Below are 19,362 nucleotides of genomic sequence, written 5' to 3'. Positions count from 1 at the left end.
CTAACCGGATCGGCCCCGCGTCATCCTTTGGCGTCGCACTGGATCGCAATCTCCAGCAGTTATAACACATGATCTCCGCCATATTTGACAGTTGACAAAAATTCGGAATTCGGTCGATGAACCTCAATGTCTCGGGGAATGAGCTTGAAATGCTTGTGAAGGCGCGGACTACCTTCACCACTTACCACCGTAGATCACACAGCCTCCGCGGCAAGTATCATCCAGATCTCACGCTCCTTCTTTGCCGCTCACTGTCATACATCACACTCAGGACATGCAGCCGCGGTAAACATCGGGGCCTAGCATCAGCTCTCTGCTACGGCAGAAGCCATTACAGCATCGAAAATGCAACAAGGCAATAGCTTTGGATCCGGAGGGGGATCAGCGTTTGGGTCTAATCCAGGATTCGGTACCAACTCAGGCCCCGGACCAAACGCACCGAAAGTCCCCTCTGGCTTTGACGCATTCGCTCGACCACAGACTCCAACATCATTATCATCGTCATCCGGCAGCGCCCCTCCCAACACATTCTCTTCGTCAACGCCTCAGAATCCGTCTTCGTCAGCCTTCTGGTCTGGACCAAACAAAAGTCAACAGCAGTCTAGCTTCGGGCGTTCGCGTCCGCACGCTGGGCGGCCAAGACCTCCATCACAGTCGTCCAATTTTAACGCATCCAGTCCGTTCTCGGGCACACAGCAGCAACAGCAGCAACAGTCGCACCAACAACGAACGCAAGAGCAGCAACAACCAACTTTTGGAAACAGACCGAGACCCTTCACCTCCCGGTCAAGCGGTTCTGGTGCGGAAGGTAGGCCTCCGCTTTCAACCTCCTTCCGTGGCGGAAGAGGTGGAGGTGGTACAATCCGGCCTATCAGGCCCTTCGCATCACACGCCGACACGAACCAACAGACTCAAGCGGATCCAAGCAACATGCAAGCCCCTCGACCACGACCACGCCCCTTTGCCAACAAATCGACCACTTTCAACAACATGCAATCCACACCAACATCCTCGTCTTCTGCAGCACAGTCAGGCGCTCAGGCTTCCGTCTCGTCATCCGCCTTCGGTGTGTCGACCTCAGCCCAGAATGGTACTTCTGCATTTCCTACGTTCGGTACAGCGTCCTCTTCCAACCATGCGAGCTCGTCTTCTCTTTCACAGCAATCTAGTAGCTCCGCACAGAACACGTCTGCCTTTGGCTCCTCCGCTACAAGTGACAAACCAGCATCTTTCACAAGTTTCGGCAGTGTGACGATGCCTGGTTCTGTTCCGGCATCCGGCTTGAATACGACAACGTCCTTCGGGACCTCAGCAAGCACGCCTTCTTCGTCTGCATTTGGTGGCAGCTCCAACGGCTCGTCCTTGGGTTCTGCATTCTCCTCGTTCCAGCCACAGACACGTCCCCAGGCTCCTGCCGCCAAAGCGTCTAGCAACCAACCAGCCACTGCACCGGCAGCCCCTGCTGCATCTGCTGCATCCGCTGCTCCGACCAGCTCCTTCTCTAACTTTCTCAGGAAAGATCGCACTGGCACTTCGACGCCGGTCGAAGCTTCAGACGCAACAAAAGGTATGGAGGACGAAGATGAGCTCCGCAAGAAACGCTTCGAAGACGCACCAAAACAGGGCAATCGCTTCCTGGAGATGAAGGGAGGCAGAGAGGCATTGCGAAACGCTTACATCAAGTCAGGCGTCCTGCCGGACCCTGACAAGCCAACGGATCTTGCGCTCGCGGTCAAGCTCGTCGGTACATGTCAAGACATGTGTCCTGAATTCGAGCGAGAAGAGCGAGAGTTTCAGAAGGAACTCGATCCACTCGAAGTCTATCCAGGCACCGATCGAGTCGATCCACGCATTGCTGTCAAGATCTACCGTCGTCCCGCAGCTGGCCGCGAGCTGCCTCTGCCAGAGGATGTTCGTCCTCCTCCCGTGCTCAAACGGACACTCGACTACTTGTTCCATGACCTCTTACCTGCTGATCCGAACGACTCAAGATTCACATCGGTGCAAGGTTTCCTCTGGAATCGTACTCGTGCTGTGCGTCAGGACTTTATCGTCCAAAGCGAAGGCGGCGCAATTGCCATCGAATGCCACGAACGCATCGCGAGGTACCACATCCTCTGTCTTCATTGGCGAGGTGGACCCGGCGCCGAAGGCTGGAGCGAACAGCAGGAGCTCGAACAGCTGCGTAAGACTATGCGCAGTTTGATCGAGTTTTACGATGACAACCGCCGGAAGGCTTCTGCAGGCAGCACTGGTAACGTGGGCCATCAAACTTCTCCAAACGAAGCTGAATTCCGCGCTTACAATCTGCTGCTTCATCTGCGAGATCCTGAAACGCTGCGAGAGGCTGAGCTACTCCCCGGTGACATTTTCCGATCGCCGCTCGTTCAGACTGCCATCAACCTGCGTCAACTAGCACAGCGATCGAACAACCTAGAGAAGCGTGGTCAGCCTAAGAACACGGAGGCAACCCTCAACTTCTTCTCTAAATTTTTCGCCGAGCTCCGCAAGCCGAACGTCAACTACCTGATGGCCTGTCTTGCCGAGAACTCGTTCAGCTCCATCCGTATCGGCGCGATCAAGGCCATGTCTAAAGCTTACATGGCTCAGCATAGGGCTCTTCCTATCGAGCGAGTCCAACACGTTCTGGGAATGGACTCGGCCGAGCAGGTCGTCGCAATGACGAAGCACCTCGGAATCGAGCTGGAGTACGAATCGGGCACTCTTTTCGGCGTCAAGATTCATCGGAACACGACCATTAAAGAGGACAAACCACTCGTGACACCTTTTAGCACAACAATCGTCGAAGCGAAGCGTGGCTCGTACACAAGTGCCGATGTTGTCGATGGACGAGCGTCCGGTGTAAGCGCACCCCTACCAAGCACGGCCATCAGCCTTGGTCGACCGGCAGCTGCTGCACCGTCCAGCCAATCCTTTGCGAAGTCTACATCAGCAGGTGGGCCGTCTTCCTTCGGCTTCGGTACACAGCAAAGCTCAGCATTATCGTCTGGAATGGGTGCCTCAAACGCTTTCGGTCAACAGCAAGCAAAGCAAGACACGAGCCAAGCGACCGCATTTGGTTCTGCATCACCCTCAAAGCTCTCAGCATCAGCGTCCACTTTCACGCCAACCGCTTACGGTGGCGCTGCTCATAACAGCTCCAGCTTTTCTACGTCCTTGAACACATTTGGGGGCTTCTTAGACTCTACGAGTGCTTCAAAGGAAGGAGCTACCACGACAAAGCCTGCTTTGCCAAGCTTTGGGGCATTTGGCAAGGAGTCCCAAACAAAGCAAGAGCCGGGTGCGACGGCGACTTCGCCATTCGGCAGCAAAGCCTCCGTGCCGAGTCCTCAGTCCTCCGAAGCGCAGAAACGTTCTTCAATGTCAAGCTTCTCTTTCGGCGGGTCAGGTGCCAAAAGTCCGTTTGCGACCTCGGATACCGACTCAAAGCAGGGAAGTGAGCAACAATCTGCTGCGCCGTCGTTCACATTCGACGCTGCGGCCAAAATGGGATCTCAACAGAGCAAGCCATCATCGTCTTTCTTCTCCTCGTCGGCGGGCGCCAAAGAGCCTGCACAGAACAAGACGGAATCTAAGCTTCCCTCCTTTGCACCCATCAGAGCTGCTGACGCAAAGCAAGATAACGCAAGTTCTGCACCGACAAGTCAGAAGCGTCGAGCTTCACATGCAGATGAAAATGCCTCTGTGCAAGCAGCAGCAGCAGCGAAGGCGGACGCTGAAGCGGAAGCGCAAGCCAAACGCAAGGAAGCGTCTCGAGATTATGCTGTCAAGCGAGCGTTCACTGCACTGTCCAACGAAGTTGTTCATTCCGCCGCTGCCAAGGCTGCCGCTAGTGCTGTGCAGGCAGAGGAGGAACGCCGTCGGGCTGCCTCAAGAGATCAGCTCGTGACTCGTCTCACGGGCAGACTATGGCAGGAGCTGGCCGATGAGCATGTTCTGGAGGCAGCCAAGGAGACGAGTCGGATTGCAGCCGCAGACGTGTTCCGATCTCGAAGCTGTGCTATGCGTGCGTGGTCACGCTGGACTCAAGCTCTGGAAGAACGAAGGGATCGCGAACAACAACGACAAAGACTGGAGGCCATCAGAAGCGAGATTCGACGTCGTAACATCCTCGGACGGATTCAAGCTAACGAGGTCGAAGGCGTCAGTAGCACGCTTGATAGCAAAGCTGTTGGAAAGCATTCTCAGGATCAGACCAGTCTGATACAGCACGCATTTTCGATCCGCCAGTCTCTACTTACCGGCGAGCGCGCATCAGTAACGAACCAGAAGTTGAACACTGCAGCCCGGCTCAAGCGTAAGCTCGAAGACGAAACTGTCAGCGAGACACAACGACGAGGCGATGATGCCTTGACTGAAGGATGGACACGAGTACGACGCCAACGCAACCAGCTGTGGGCTGAAGGTTCGTTGCTCGAGAAGCTGGCTGATCACATCGAAGAGCTCCTCTTGCACTTCCGACCTGCAGACTTGAACAGGCTCGTAGTGCTCTACTGCGGAGCTCCAGGTCAACATGTGGCGTCAAGCTGGCTTCGAGTCAAGTTTGGGTTCAAGCCTTCTGCGCCGTCAGATGGGAACGAAGAAGAAAGCGACCGTGATGTGCTCGAAGTCGATCTTGCTGATGGATCACAGCTCGAGCTCGCCGACATCACGCCTAGCTCCGACGGCAACGACATTGCGCCAGAATCTGTCCTTCAGGCTGACGAGCACAGCCAACCAGGCCTTGTGATCTTCGAGACGAACCCTGCTGCTGCTCAAGCCAAACCGGTAGTTGAGAGACGCAACGCTCTCGTAAGCGATCGGAAGAGACTGGAGATGATTTCATCCTTCAAGCTTATCAGGGGGAGCCATCTTGCTTGTCGACTCCTTGTGGTTACATGGGGCGACTCGAGCACTGATGGCACCGACGACGTGGAGATGACCGATGCTGACGCTGACGTCGCGGCTAACGCCAAGCAGAAAAGTTTGCTGAACCATCTCGGACTGGACCCGTCAAAGCCCAACAGCGTGTTCGAGCGAATCGGCATCCTCCAACTTGACGACGCTTCCGTCTCGGTCGAGGACATGCTAGCAGCCTTGCTTCAGCGTGTCTTGCCGGACGTGACAGCAAACCCTTACTTACATCTCAATGGGTCTCATCGAGCGACGCTCGAAGACGTCGTTCAGGACTTCTGCGATCAGTGGGGACATCTTTCTGCGCTCCTCTTTGACCTTCTCAGTGGTCTTCCCGGGCCGGTGGTGTCAGGCTCGGAAGTTGCTGGCAGCAAGACCGAGGCGTTGGCATGCAAGGCGTTGCAGATCTTGACCGCACTCGCCAATCACATCCTGCGCACGGTGCTCAGCCTGTCAGAGACTGTTCACGAGAACGACAAGCCGGCCGAAGAACGCAAGATTGAGCTTCCCCTTCCTTCTCCCGTCAAGAGTGGATTGGTCGGTATGGCTCTATCGCAAATCGACGAGCTGACAGAAGAAGAGCAGAAATTGCATCTGCGATCGCAACTGCTGTCTTCTCTTCAGGCAAAAGGCCCGCACGAAACGGAGCTGCAACTTACACTAGCAGTAGTCAATAGGCAGTACATCGAGCAACTCTTCCGACTCTCGCTTAGCAAGTTAAACGAAGCATGGTTCGGCGTCCGGCAGGACACGGAGGCAGAATGGACGCAAGCGAAAGAGGTGTTTGGAAGGCTATGTAGCGCGGCAGTGGAGGAAGTCGCGACGGAGACGAGGGCTATTTGGGCAGAGTACAGGGCACAGGCCGATGGAGGTATGGAGATGGACAAGGGCAGCGGTTCACCCAGCAAGAAGATCCGGACTGGATCGAATGCCTCTCAAGAATCTACCCTGCCGACATCGGAGCCAGCAAAGGCAAGCAAGGTCAACGATCTCAGAGACTTGATTGCTCGCACGAGGCGCTTCCTTGATAGTCCTGCTTCCTAACTTGTAACGCAGACTCGAACAACGTCGAAACTACTTTCTTTGGAAAACAGATTAGAATACACATTTCACATCATACCTACTGAGCCAAGATTGACTGACTGTTTTGAGGTACATAAATACTTTCGAGACACCTTGAGGTTAGGCCAACGTGTGATCACCAGTAGTAAGACCATCCACCACGACCACGCTTAGCATCTCTTTCGATATCCCAATCGGTCCTAATACCAGCACTTGCAAAGGGAACCTTCTTTACCTGTTCTTTAGCCTGTTCCACCTTCCTGTCGACCTGGTACTTTTCTTTGAGCTGATCAGTTTTACCCTTTGCGCCGACACGAGTGTAGATCCAGTTGATGAACTTTCGAGACATCCACCTGGGGAGGATCTTGTCGATGATAGCGGCGACTGGAAAGAGACCGTACAGCAAAGTGGTAAGAGCGAGAGAGATGGAGCGAAGGGCGAGCTCTGGAACAATGACGGGCACCGGAAGAAGAGCGGCACCACGAGGAGAAGCCGATGTGAGAGAGAAGGAGAAAAGACGGAAAGTTGGGCTTCCGATACCGATTTGACCTCGAGATACGGCTGAGGGAACAGTGACCCAGAGACGGAAGTAGCCATCACCGGTTTCGACGGGGATACGGCACTTGTAGGTACCGAGAACACGAGTGGAGGAGGAAGAGCCAGTATCAACAGTGTCAACGCTGGACGACTGGGCACGGATCTGCTTGTCAATCTTTTCCTTGCGTTTGAGTGCAATGTGTCTGGTCTCCTTGAGCTCAGATGAAGCCGTGGAAGCAGAGTCGGACTTGCCAAGCTTCTGCATCTCATACTCCTCCGTCGAGCTGCTTGAGGATGAGTGACGCTGAGGCTTCTCTCCGTAGTCTTCGTCTTCCTGTTGCTGGATCGAGAGGGAGGAGGACTCCGCCTGAGTGTCCTTCCACGAAGCGTTGCCTTTAGGTGTAATGTCCCAACCCTTCTTGGTAGCTACACCCATGTATCCAGCAGCGTTCCAACCGACAGCACCGGCGATCCATCCCTTTTGTACGAGCTGAACATTCGTGCCCTTTACGATCTCGGTGACCTGGCCGGAAGAAAGGCCATCGAGCTGCTTGCGTGCCTCAGCGGAGAAGGCTTGCGCGTAGATGGAGAAGGTGATGTAGGTTTCCGGACCCCGGTAGAGGAGCACACGAGGGTTGTGCAGTGTGATGGAGTAGGCGATGTTGTTCTGCCAGACTGTCGTTGTTGAGGGACTGAAGACAGAGAAGACGGAACGGAAGAACATCTTTGCCCATGATGCTGGATCGACCATCTTGAACTAGGTAATGCCTGCCGGTACGCAAGAGCTGCAAGAGAGGGTGGGGGTCTTTCTGGTGCTCGCTGCGGCTGTAGTGTTAAGGTGCAGGTGTCCTGGTACGGAGATGTGATGGTGAAGAAGAAAGTCGAGTGCACTAGACAAGCGAGGTACAAAGGTGGGGACCGGAATGGCTAAGAGGAATCATAGAAAGTGCTGAGCGCTATATTTGCGTCATCCCTGCCCATGAGCGCATACTGCAGCTGCCGACAGATCGCCGATGCGTGTTTCAACCGCTCTCATCGTATCGCGATAGCCTATACACATCGGCTATCTCCGCCCTCCGCGTCTTCGGATCTTCGGAATGACCTTGACAAAAAGTGCAAGGTGAAGCAACTTGGCAACAGCAGCTTGCACAGATGCTTCGTGTTCCCCGGACTCTCCAAGCCGACAACCCCGCAACGTTCTTCCAGGACATTGTTGTTCTCTCCCGTATCAGAGATAAGAACAGCTTCGACTTTCGCTCGACCTTCTTCGTCCTCCATCGCACATCGCATCGATTTCTCACAGGCTCAAGATGAAGGACAACCTCAGCAACGCTAACTTTCCGGTAAGTGATGATCAGTGTTGAGACATCAAGCCTGATGAAGCGAAGCAAGCTAACGTGCAAATGTCCACTTTCGACCACGTTGACGTCTACAGCAAGACGTCCAAGGGCGAACCTACCACGTAGCCACCAAGGCTGGACAGTGAGTACACCGTGAAGCGTCTTGTTCAACTTATCCTTGAATAGCCTCACTCACCTTATCGATGCCTTCATCTGTTCCCCACCATCTACGCTCACTGCGAACTTAGGGTCGCAAATCGCATTGTAAGTCTTTCTCTACTCCAGGTAAGAAACGAAGAGACAATTTTGATGTTCATGTTTGTATCTCTATCTGTAGATCACCGTCGGCGACCAAGTCCGGGCTCACCGCATCGCCAAAGCCTTTGACGGCGGCAAGCCTCTCTTCGAGTTCAACTCGCAGCGAAACTTCCTCACCCTCACCGGCACCTACAAGGGCGTCCCCATCTCCATCCTTGCTATCGGCATGGGCTTCTCTGTAGTCGACTTCTTCGTCCGAGAGTGCCGAGCGGTCGTTCAAGGAGACATGATTATTGTTCGTCTCGGCTCCTGTGGCTCGATGCAGCCCGAATACGGCATCGGAACCGTCGTCGTGCCGAAAGCTTCTTTCGGTATCTCTCGCAACTACGACTACTTCCACCACGACATAACCTCGGACGAGCGCAGGTCAGGAGCTCTCGAGCCTTATCTTATCACAAAGCCCCTCGACGCAGATCATGAGGTCCACGATGCCCTTCTGGCAGCACTCGAGTCAGATAAGCCAAAGAAGAGTCCGGAACTTTTCGGCGGCCAAGAGGCCAAAGCAGTCGGTAACACAGTCAACGCTTCCGCGGACAGCTTCTATAGCAGTCAAGGTCGAATCGACCCCGCCTTCGTCGATGCCAACGCTAATCTGATGGACGTGATCAGGGAGAGGAGGCCAGGTGCAGCAACACTCGAGATGGAGACCTTCTTGCTGAATCACCTTGCTGCAGCTGCTAACGACGCTATCGACCTGGCTAAGCAGAGCGGTCAAGAGCCTGTACACAAGGGAAACATCCGTACCGGTGCCGTTCAGATGATGTGAGTACGGCATCACAGGCCGCATTGACCATTGCATTGGTCTGAGAATTGACACAACTCTTACTTTCGGCTTGACTCAACAGCTTCGCAAACCGCAACACAGCAGCCTTTATCTCACTAGAAGAGTGCGAGACCCTCGAGCTCTGGGCTGGTAAGTCGGTGCTCACCGCTCTTGCAAGCATCGACATTCCTGCCGAGGTGAGTTGCAGGCCCAATCTCCAAGACAAGTCAGATGATCCGATGTACTGACTCCTGAGCCTTTTACATCTTTCGCTGCTTACAGAGGCTTCATCCTCAAGGCGTGTGGAACACCTCCTCCTAGAGTCCTGTGACTTATGCGACCCTGACTCATTTCGAGAATATACTTGCTCGGTGTTTCAGCCTGTGTCAGATCATCATGACATGGAATGTTGTGCGTGAGATGTGGCGGTAATCGCGTTGGAGGCAAGGAGATAGAACTACAAAGTGAGGGACCGAGAGATGTGGTGAGTTTGACCACAACGAGACTGGGTGGTTCAACTTTAAGTCTGCATGTTGAGACTGTGGACGAAATCGGAAACAAAGGAATGAGGAAAAGACGGTCAGTTAGGGTGACAACAGACAAGAAGCTATCAATCAAAGATGATACGTACAGCATGCCCTGACCGTGTGGCAGGTAAGTGACGTTCTTAGCACCGCTGAGTGTTGAAGCGATGTCCTTAGAAGCCTCGATTCTTCGGATGGTAAGGAGACCGTCACCAGCCTTCTCCAATGCTCTCGAGATGGTCTGCGCAGCCTCGGCTTCACCCTCTGCACGGATAACGGAGGCCTGTCGCTCCTGCTCTGCCTTCTCGACGATGAACTTAGCACGCTCAGCATCCTGCTGTGCGATCTGCTTCTGCTCTACTGCCTTTGTGAAGTCCTGGCCAAAAGTCATATGGGTGATGGAGACGTCTTCAAGGACAATGTTGAACTCCCTAGCTCGCTTGAGAAGATCCTCGCGAATACGAGCAGAGACAACCTCTCGCTGGGTGATGAGCTCAGCAGCGTCAAACTGAGCTACCGTAGCCTTGAGAACTTCGTTACCAATGGAAGGAAGAACACGTTCGTCATAGTCGGCGCCGAGAGACTGGTAAATCTTAGGAAGATGCTGAATGTCGGGTCGGCTGAGCACACGGAGAGTCAAAGAGACCATCTGCAAGTCCTTGGAACCGGTAGTGGTGGAGATGTTGCGTGGCTTGATACGAACATCGTACAGGATAGCCTTCTGGAGCCAAGGTACGAGGAAGTGAGTGCCTTCGCTGGTTGCAATGTTCTTAACACCCTGGAATCGGTCGAACATGACCGCACGGTAGCCACCTGGAACGTCGTAGAGAGAGGCCTGAAGCGCCATGAAGCCGAGCCCCAGTGGGACGGCGAAGCGAGAAGCCAAATTGGACATGATCGGTATAGGATTGGAGAGATGTGTGATGCTAGGTGAGACGAGGAAATTGAGACCACCTGGTAGCGACGACAAAGCTGGAAGATGCTTGCAGCCCTCTTGGCTTGTGCTGAGCTCAACTCACGCTTGGATCGCGCTTCAAACGTAAGCCTGGCTGAGCGTCCCCTTTTTCGTACGGATGAGTTTTGACAGATCGAGGCAAAGCTCAAAAAAGTCGGACCTTCCTGATGAGAAAATGTAAATCGTACGGGTCCCGATGATCAACGATCGGGGAGAGAGTCTAAGTACGATGTCACTGCTCAATTATTGTGGCGAGAGCCTCGAGGAAAAAAAAAATGGAAAATTTGAAAAAATTTGAAAAAATTTGAAAAAAATTTGAATTTTTTTGAAAAGGGAAGACTTCACCTTCGGGTTGCTTCGCTAACTGACAGAACCCTGTTCCTTTTTTGTTCAACCTCAATGACAGAGCAAAGCTGGAATGCTTCTGCCTTCCAACATCATCTTCTGGCCTCAACAGTAGCGCCATGTCTAGGAGTCAAGCTCTCACTATCGTTGCGCTTCAATTGCGTTCAGCTAGTATGATGGTCCCTGGATCGACGGGACCAATCTTGCGGACCCTGCGTCGCCCTCGGATCCTTCGTCTGACAACGGACGTTGACTGTGGTTCGCGGCTTGCGTCTACATCACGGGCCACGCTTGGGATCAACAAAAGCTTTTCCAAAGCCAGTTCTGCATCATCTTCGAAGGCAAATGCTCAATCGAATGGCAGCGATGCGACATCGCAAGACCCTCCCACTGCTCATTATCGTACATCAAGAACCCTGCCTCCGCAGCATCCAGGGAGAGGCGTCAGGAACGAGTCCATCGACCAAGCCAAACGGGATATGCAGCTTCGAAATATGAAATTCGACGAGGCGGACCTCAAATGGCTACGAGAAGCTCGACACACTCTTTACTTGCTGCGTGAGAAGGAAATGGAACTGCAGCAGGAGCAAAATAAGATAGGGAACGTCATGCAAAAGCGTTTAAGATTGCGGCATATAGCCTCCAAGAAAGAAAAGCTCAAAACGGACGTCGCAGCAGGGTCGGAGGAAGTGAAATCTGCCGACGAGCCAGCTAGCGAAAGCAGCGAGACAAGCGAGACAAGCACGGATACTTCAGCAAAGGACCAGCAGGAGCAACATTTGAAGGAGCTCCGGAAACGGGTAAAGAAGATCAAACAGGAGCTGGAAAATATTTCCAAGCAGGAGGAAGAAATCCGAGCCAGGAGCCTGAAGATTCGCTCCTCATGGCCAAACCACTGTCATCCCGATGTTCCAGTTGGACCGGAGGGGAACGCAGTGCTGGTCTCTGTCAAAGATCCTCTCAACCTGCTACCGACCGAGTTCGACGTCATGAAGGAGTCATGGAATCAATCAGCAATCCAAGTCAAAGATTTCCCCAATGGGCCGGAAGCAGACCCGGAGCGAGATCATCTCTTAGTTGCATCATTAGCAGAAGGTTCCGAGGTCGACATCATTTCGGGAACTCTGGCAACCGGGAGATCGTGGCCCTTTTTGCTTGGCAGCATCAGCATGCTGGAACATGCGCTGTCGCAGTACGCCATGTCGATCGCAGTACGCAATGGGTTTTTGGCGGTATCACCTCCTGATGTCGTGCGCGCCGAAGTGGCCGACCGTTGCGGCTTCCGTCCAAGAGACGACAAGGCTCAGCAAACCTACTTGCTCGAGAACACAAAGAGCAAGAGCTCAGATCAGGATCAGGATTTGTCAAACGACCTGTGCCTAGCCGCCACAGCAGAAATTCCACTGGCTGCTTTGCTCGCAGCACGCACATTCAAAAAACCAAAGCAGGGCGGAAAGAGCCAGAGTTGGAAGTCCGGAAGAGATTTCCTGATTGAAAGGACAGGGTTGCCGATCAAGCTCGTCGCGCTTGGGCATGCTTTCCGTGCTGAGGCGGGTGCTAGGGGTGCTGATACACGCGGCTTGTACCGTGTGCATCAGTTCAGCAAGATCGAAATGTTCGTCGCGACGAGCGGTGAAGGGGAGGAGAGTAACGCCATGCTGGAAGAGTTGCGTGGCATTCAGGAGGAGGTGATCGGAGGCTTGGGTCTTCCTTATCGTGTACTTGACATGCCAACGGAAGAACTCGGAGCCAGTGCGTACCGCAAGTACGACATCGAAGTGTGGATGCCAGGACGTGGATCATGGGGCGAAGTGTCGTCCGCGTCCAACTGCATAAACTACCAAGCTTTGCGACTTGGGATCAAGATGGCGCGTACAGTCTTGCCATCATCGATTTCCACTGCGCCAACGGTTGGATACGACCCGCGTTGTCCGACAGTGCATACGCTCAATGCTACAGCAGCTGCGATTCCGCGACTTATCCTTGCAATCCTCGAAAATCATGGTCTTGAGAACGAAAAGCTTGTTCTTCCGGATACTCTGAAGCCGTTTTGGCTCGCGGGCGAAAAGGATCCTAATGTCACTTGGCTGCACACGGGCAAGCTCAATGTCGGCTCGCAGACACGTTTGCAAAGAGCATTGGCACAAGTTCGATCAATTGCAAAGAAGAACGGAACAAACGTTTCAACGATGGTCGCGTCTTTCCTCATCTTGCACGAGCTCACCGCACTTGTGCCACTCGTTCTGCTGTTCTACATCTTCGGAGCGCTGGGGGTCGGAGCATCAGTCTTGAACTGGCTGCTTGGAGATGCGGAACAGCAGAGCAGCCAAGACCCCACCTCGCTCGGTGCTCGCTTCCAAGCATGGGCCCGCTCGAAAGAGGAGCGCTTCGAACGCTACTGCAGGAGGAAAGGCTACCTTGGATTCGAGAAGCAAGACGCAGAGACTATCGCTGCAGCTGATGACCTCGGCAAGTCGAGCCACCTGGCAGGCTCGTTTGCCAATATGGTTGCCGCTTACATCCTGGTCAAGACCTTGATTCCTGTCCGTATTGGCGCTTCCGTTGCGTTGGCGGGGCCTTTTTCACGCAGAGTCCTCGAACCGCTCAAGACCTTGGCTCTTCGGACTGTGTCGCTGCGGAAGAGACCAAATGTGGCCTCATAATGCAACTCGACACTTATAGACATCGCAATCAGCCACTCAGGCTATGTCATATACACTGACACCAGTCGCAACGGGACACATTACAAGAGAGGAAGAATTATGGCTGTGTGACTGGAGTAATGTAACAGAGACAAAATCGTCACGTGCACACGCGCGTCCTGCCGAAAAGGTGCTAACTTAACTACGCCTTCATAGTTGAAGGGTAATTTCATGATGATCATCTAAATCTAGCGTACAAGCAAGAAAATTTTCAAAATTCAGTCCTCTGCCAAGAAGTCCAGTAAGGGGACGCGTCTGACTTGAACTTTCATCACACTACGACCAAGTTGCTTCGTGCGAAGACATGCTATGGAGATGCTCTCTCCTGCTTGATGCTGGACTGCCTTGTTCAGCTGCATTTGAAGTATTAATCACCCTTTGTCAAGAAGAGAGCTTGAGATGACAATGAGGTAAAGGCAGAGGATGTGGATACGTGAGACAGACAGCGAGGTGCGACCTAGAGGAGTTGAGGTAGCAAACAAAGCAAACAAAGCCGATTGAGCGGCTTGCGACGCGCGTGTAGTCCACCTTAGTTGCGCACGCCAAGTCACGTGCAGCAAAAGCTAAGTGTTGCTTTCTTCTTGTTGCTGAGAGTAGTTGACGCGGCAAAACACTTTCAGCTGAGTTGTTTTCGCCCACGTTCAACTTGCTCAGTTTGGTTGCCAACTTTGCATCCTCCTCTTCTCCTCTTCCATCACCACCTCCTCAAGGAATTCGACCTCGACTGTACTTTTGTTCTTTGCTTTCCACAACAAGCTGCTTTTCCTCTGAGCAGCTGAAGAAGACCTCGATCAGTGAGGGTATTCCACCATTCCTCCCAACATCTGGCTGCCTGGTGCCGCCAAACTCCTTCCAAGTGCTGAGCCCTGCTCACGAGTTCTGCTCGCTTCCCTAGGCCATCTTTCACGATTACCACTCCCGATTCCTAGGCCTCGTTCGTCTTGTTTATACCCATCCCTTGCCTCATCGATTCCCGTGCCGCCCGCATCACTTCGCCTCTTGTCCACCACAACACTCAAGATGTCCGAATCCGATTACATGTCAGACGGGTCCGAGGGCTTCATCCTCCCTGCTCCTGCCAAGAAGACAGCTGCTAAAGCTAAGCCTGCAGCAGCCAAGCTCAAGGCCACTACTGCGAAAGCGGGCGCCTCCAAGGCCAACGGTGCTGTCAAGCCAAAGAAGCAGCCGCTCTCGAAGCGCAACAGCAACGGAGCCGACAGCGACCCCGATGTCAGCATGATGGACAGCGAGGCTGATGTCTCCTTTCAGCCCCCTGCGCCCAGCAAGTCTTCCAACGGCAAGAGTGCTTCCGAGACCTACCAGAAGCTCTCTCAACTCGAACACATTCTCAAGCGTCCCGATACCTACATCGGCAGTGTCGAGAAACATACAGAGAAGCTTTGGGTCTACGACAAGACCAAGCAGCAGATGGCCTACCGCGAGACCACATACGTCCCTGGTTTCTACAAGATCTTTGACGAGATTCTCGTCAATGCTGCTGATAACAAAGCGCGTGATCCCAACATGACTCACCTCAAGGTCGAGGTCAAGCGCGACGAGGGCACCATCAGCGTCTGGAACAACGGTCATGGTATCCCTGTCGAGATGCACGAGAAAGAGGGCGTCTACATCCCCGAGCTCATCTTTGGTCACCTCCTCACTTCCTCCAATTACAACGATGACGAAGCCAAGGTCACCGGTGGTAGAAACGGTTACGGTGCCAAGCTCGCCAACATCTACTCAACCGAGTTCACTGTCGAGACTGCTGATGCCAAGAACCAGTGCAAGTATAAGCAGACTTTCACTAGCAACATGCACGAGAAGGGCAAGCCGAAGATCACTTCGCACAAGAAGAACGACGAGTACACCTGCATCACCTTCAAACCCGATTTTGCCCTCTTCGGCATGGAGTCCATTGACGACCACATCGAGGCCCTCATGCTCAAGCGTGTCTACGATATGGCAGGTACCGTCAAAGGTATCAAGGTTACCCTCAATGGTGAAGTCCTCAAGATCAAGAACTTCAAGCAGTACGTCGAAATGTACGTCACAGCCATCAACGAGCTTGGCGGTAAAGCCAACGAGGATGGTGAAGATCTTCCCGCCGGCGCTGCTCCCAAGCCCGCTATCATCTACGAGTCAACCGTTGATAAGGGACGCAACTGGGAAGTTGCTTTTGCCGTCTCAGATGGCGAGTTTCGACAGGTCTCGTTCGTCAACAACATTGCCACCATCAAAGGTGGTAAGCACGTCGATCACGTTGCTGACCAGGTCATCTCGCGCCTCATCGAGCAGGTAAAGAAGGACAAAAAGACCGGCAAAGTCATGCCTAACCAGGTCCGACAGCAACTCTGGGTCTTTGTCAACTGTCAAATTGTCAACCCCACCTTCGACGGACAGACCAAGGAAACCCTTACGCTCAAGCAGAGCGCTTTCGGCAGCAAGTGGACACTCACTGACGACTTTGCCAGGAAGATCATCAAGTCTGGCGTAGTTGACAACATTGTTAGCTTCGCCCGCTACAAACAGGATCAGGCGCTTAAGAAGACCGATGGACACAAGCGCACCAGAATCACCAACATTCCCAAGCTTGAAGATGCCAACAACGCTGGTGGCAGGAAAGCCAAGGACTGCACTCTCATCCTCACCGAAGGTGACTCCGCCAAGGCGCTTGCTGTGGCTGGTCTTGTCGAGGTGGGTCGTGACAATTACGGTGTTTTCCCGCTTCGTGGTAAGCTTCTCAATGTCCGTGAAGCGACTCACGATCAGATCATGAAGAATGCCGAGATCAAAGCGATCAAGGAGATCATCGGTCTGCAGCACGGCAAGCAGTACCTTGACGTCAGCAGTTTGCGATACGGCAGTATCATGATCATGACCGATCAGGATCACGATGGTTCGCACATCAAGGGTCTCATCATCAACTTCCTCGACCACTTCTACCCCTCGCTGCTCAAGCTTCCTAATTTCCTCGTCGAGTTCATCACTCCCATTGTCAAGTGTAGCAAGGGTAAGAAGGAGCTCTCCTTCTTCACGATTCCCGAGTACATGACTTGGAAGGAAGCCAACAGCAACGGAAAGGGTTGGCGCATCAAGTACTACAAGGGTCTCGGAACCTCGGACTCGCAAGACGCCAAAAAGTATTTCCGTGCTATGGACAAGCACATGTTGCCCTTTGATACCACCAAAGATGGTGATCGCGAGCTGATCGATCTTGCTTTCAACAAGAAGAAAGCGGACGATCGAAAGGAGTGGCTCCGTCAGTTCCGTCCTGGAACCTACCTCGACCACAACATCGACAAGATTCCCTACGCCGATTTTATCAACAAGGAGCTCATCCTCTTCTCGATGGCCGACAACATGCGTTCGATCCCGTCTGCTGTTGATGGTCTCAAGCCAGGTCAGCGAAAGGTGATCTTTGGCACGTTCAACCGCAAGGGCGACGGTGAAATCAAGGTTGCTCAACTCGTCGGTCACGTGTCTGGTACCACAGCCTACCACCACGGTGAACAGTCGCTCACCATGACCATCGTTGGTCTCGCACAGAATTTTGTGGGTAGCAACAACGTTAACTTGCTCGAGCCAAGGGGTCAATTCGGTACTCGTTTGCTTGGTGGTAAGGATGCTGCCTCGGCCAGGTATATTTTCACCGCGCTGCCAAAGATCACGCGTGCCTTGTTCCCTCAGAACGACGATGCGCTGCTTGAATACTTGGACGATGATGGACAGAGTATCGAGCCGCAGTGGTACATGCCTGTTGTTCCTCAGGTGCTGCTCAACGGTGCCGAAGGTATCGGTACTGGATGGTCTACCTTCGTGCCCAACTACAACCCGCATGACATTGTTGCCAACTTGCGACGACGCATGGCTGGTGAGGACGTCGTCCCCATGAAGCCGTGGTACCGTGGCTTCACCGGTGACATCGAGGAATTCGCGCCCGGTCGATACAAGCTGAGCGGTCGTGTGACTCAGATCGACGAGAAAACATATGAAATCACCGAGTTGCCCATCCGTACCTGGACCTCAACCTACAAGGAGAGTCTCGAGGAGCGCATCCTCTCGACCGAGAAGGTGCCTTCCACCATCAAGGACTACAAGGAGTACCACACCGAGTCCACGGTGCACTTTATCGTCGAGCTCAACGCCAAGGGTCAAGCCGAGATCGCTGAAAAGGGTGTTGAGGCTTTCTTCAAGACCTCAAGTCAGATTTCTACCACCAACATGGTGCTCTTCGACCAGGATGGCAAGATCAAGAAGTACTCTTCTCCTGAGGAGATTCTCGAAAACTTCTATCTCCTCCGTCTGTCGTACTATCAGAAGCGAAAGGAGCATCTTGTGGATCAACTCAAGCTCATGTACGACCGTCTCTCGAATCAGGCTCGCTTCGTCCAGATGATCATCTCTCGTCAGCTCATCGTCTCGAACCGGAAGCGTGCTGATATTGTTGCAGAGTTACGTCAGAAGGACTTCCGACCCTTCCCGAAGTCGGGCAAAGCCACGGTCGCCGCCGAGATCGAGGACACGGATCCCATTGACGATGAGGAGATCTCTTCCGACTCGGATTACGACTACTTGCTCAACATGGCCATCTACAACTTGACTAAGGAGAAGGTGGACAAGCTTCTCAAGGAGCGTGATGCCAAGGAGGAAGAGCTCAAGATCTTGATCGGTCGCTCGCCTCAGAACCTTTGGGATGAGGACCTCGCTAAATTCCTCGAACTTTGGGAGGAGATGTTGGCTGAGGATGAGCGTCGACTCAAGGATGTCTCGTTCAAGATGAAGAAGGGGAAGCAGATCAAGAAGCCTGCTCCTAAAGGTGGCGCTGCTCGTAAAGTTCTCGAGAAGCCTCTCAACTCGGACGGCGAAGAGGAGGATGACGATGCTATGGACGGTCTTGACGGTGATGACTCGGAGGATGACTTCAAGCCATCAAGTACTGCTGCCAAGAAGAAGGCTGCCCCTGCCCGCGCTAGTCCAGCAAGGAAGCGTGCCGCTGCTGATGCATTGGACAATGACGACATGGCTAAGCTGATTGGCACCACCGCCAACGGAAAGAAGCCGCGTGCAAATGGTGCTGCTTCTCGATCTGCCACCACTTCTCGCGCGGCAACCTCTGAGGTCATCGATGTTGATGATGATGCTGGAGACAGCAAAGAAAGCATCAAGCTTGCCCCTCTCTTCCGCAAGACCGCCAACGGAAGCAGCGGCAGCAGCAGTGCTAAGCCTGCCGCGGCCAAGAAGACTGCTACTGCCAAGACTTTCTCTCTCTCTGACGACGATAAGGATATACTGATCGCCGCTCCGAAGAACAAGAAGGCAACCGCTGCCAAGCCTGCCGCTACGAAGAAGACTGCAACCGGTCTTGGTCGCAAGAAGGCCGCTGCTCCAGCTTCCGACACGGAAGACTCGTTCAGCATTGACAGTCCCGGTCCTTCCGCCCCTGCCCGTAAGTCGGGTCGATCCGCTCGTTCGGCTTCGGCAAAGACCAAGTACACGGTTGATGATGCTTCGGACGATGACGACGACTTCTAACGGAGCCTGTAGGATGGCGTAGCAGCCATTGTAGTTTAGTGTTCCGTCGTGTTTTTGTTACGTTCTGTTTTGTCTCTGTTCCGTTTGGGTAATCGTAACGTTTCGTTCCGCTCTCCGACGCCTCTGAGTGATAATTTAGTGACTGACTGCATCAGCCGTCAGGCGAGCCGAGAGCCAAAGACTGTCATAGCTGTGACGCAAGACACATGTTCACAGACCGCATCGCCAATGAGGTTCTCATGATCTCTCTGAGGCTAAATCCCAACCTGATCTGTCAATTCGCGTTGCGTTCTGCGTCACACTTGCTCTCACACTCGGACACTGAAGTCGTTCACACAATCACACGATCTCACGATTGCACGGTCAACGG

General features: G+C 53.4%; 6 protein-coding genes across 6 annotated transcripts; 4 read left to right on the top strand and 2 right to left on the bottom strand.

The window, feature by feature from the left end:
* Window positions 1-345: 345 nt before the first annotated feature.
* On the top strand, window positions 346-5,958 carry UHO2_04252 (uncharacterized protein; the record flags this gene model as incomplete). Its single annotated transcript, XM_041555925.1, has 1 exon — window positions 346-5,958. The coding sequence occupies one exon, from the start codon at window positions 346-348 to the stop codon at window positions 5,956-5,958; it is 5,613 nt and encodes a 1,870-aa protein (XP_041411859.1).
* Window positions 5,959-6,112: 154 nt separating this feature from the next.
* On the bottom strand, window positions 6,113-7,264 carry UHO2_04251 (uncharacterized protein; the record flags this gene model as incomplete). Its single annotated transcript, XM_041555924.1, has 1 exon — window positions 6,113-7,264. One exon carries the CDS (start codon window positions 7,262-7,264, stop codon window positions 6,113-6,115), a length of 1,152 nt encoding a protein of 383 aa, XP_041411858.1.
* A 559-nt stretch (window positions 7,265-7,823) lies between these two features.
* On the top strand, window positions 7,824-8,937 carry UHO2_04250 (uncharacterized protein; the record flags this gene model as incomplete). Its single annotated transcript, XM_041555923.1, has 4 exons — window positions 7,824-7,856; window positions 7,949-7,995; window positions 8,102-8,117; window positions 8,191-8,937. 4 exons carry the CDS (start codon window positions 7,824-7,826, stop codon window positions 8,935-8,937), a joined length of 843 nt encoding a protein of 280 aa, XP_041411857.1.
* A 273-nt stretch (window positions 8,938-9,210) lies between these two features.
* Window positions 9,211-10,353, bottom strand: UHO2_04249 (putative prohibitin PHB1; the record flags this gene model as incomplete). Its single annotated transcript, XM_041555922.1, has 1 exon — window positions 9,211-10,353. One exon carries the CDS (start codon window positions 10,351-10,353, stop codon window positions 9,211-9,213), a length of 1,143 nt encoding a protein of 380 aa, XP_041411856.1.
* Window positions 10,354-10,877: 524 nt separating this feature from the next.
* UHO2_04248 (related to mitochondrial seryl-tRNA synthetases) lies at window positions 10,878-13,421 on the top strand (the record flags this gene model as incomplete). Its single annotated transcript, XM_041555921.1, has 1 exon — window positions 10,878-13,421. The coding sequence occupies one exon, from the start codon at window positions 10,878-10,880 to the stop codon at window positions 13,419-13,421; it is 2,544 nt and encodes an 847-aa protein (XP_041411855.1).
* A 1,059-nt stretch (window positions 13,422-14,480) lies between these two features.
* On the top strand, window positions 14,481-18,992 carry UHO2_04247 (putative DNA topoisomerase II; the record flags this gene model as incomplete). Its single annotated transcript, XM_041555920.1, has 1 exon — window positions 14,481-18,992. The coding sequence occupies one exon, from the start codon at window positions 14,481-14,483 to the stop codon at window positions 18,990-18,992; it is 4,512 nt and encodes a 1,503-aa protein (XP_041411854.1).
* Window positions 18,993-19,362: the final 370 nt, after the last annotated feature.

This window comes from Ustilago hordei, assembly GCF_900519145.1.
Source record: "Ustilago hordei strain Uho2 genome assembly, contig: UHO2_contig_08, whole genome shotgun sequence".
Classification (NCBI taxonomy): domain Eukaryota; kingdom Fungi; phylum Basidiomycota; class Ustilaginomycetes; order Ustilaginales; family Ustilaginaceae; genus Ustilago; species Ustilago hordei.
The sequence above is the reverse complement of the archived record's forward strand: the minus strand, read 5'-3'. Positions and strand labels throughout refer to the sequence as shown.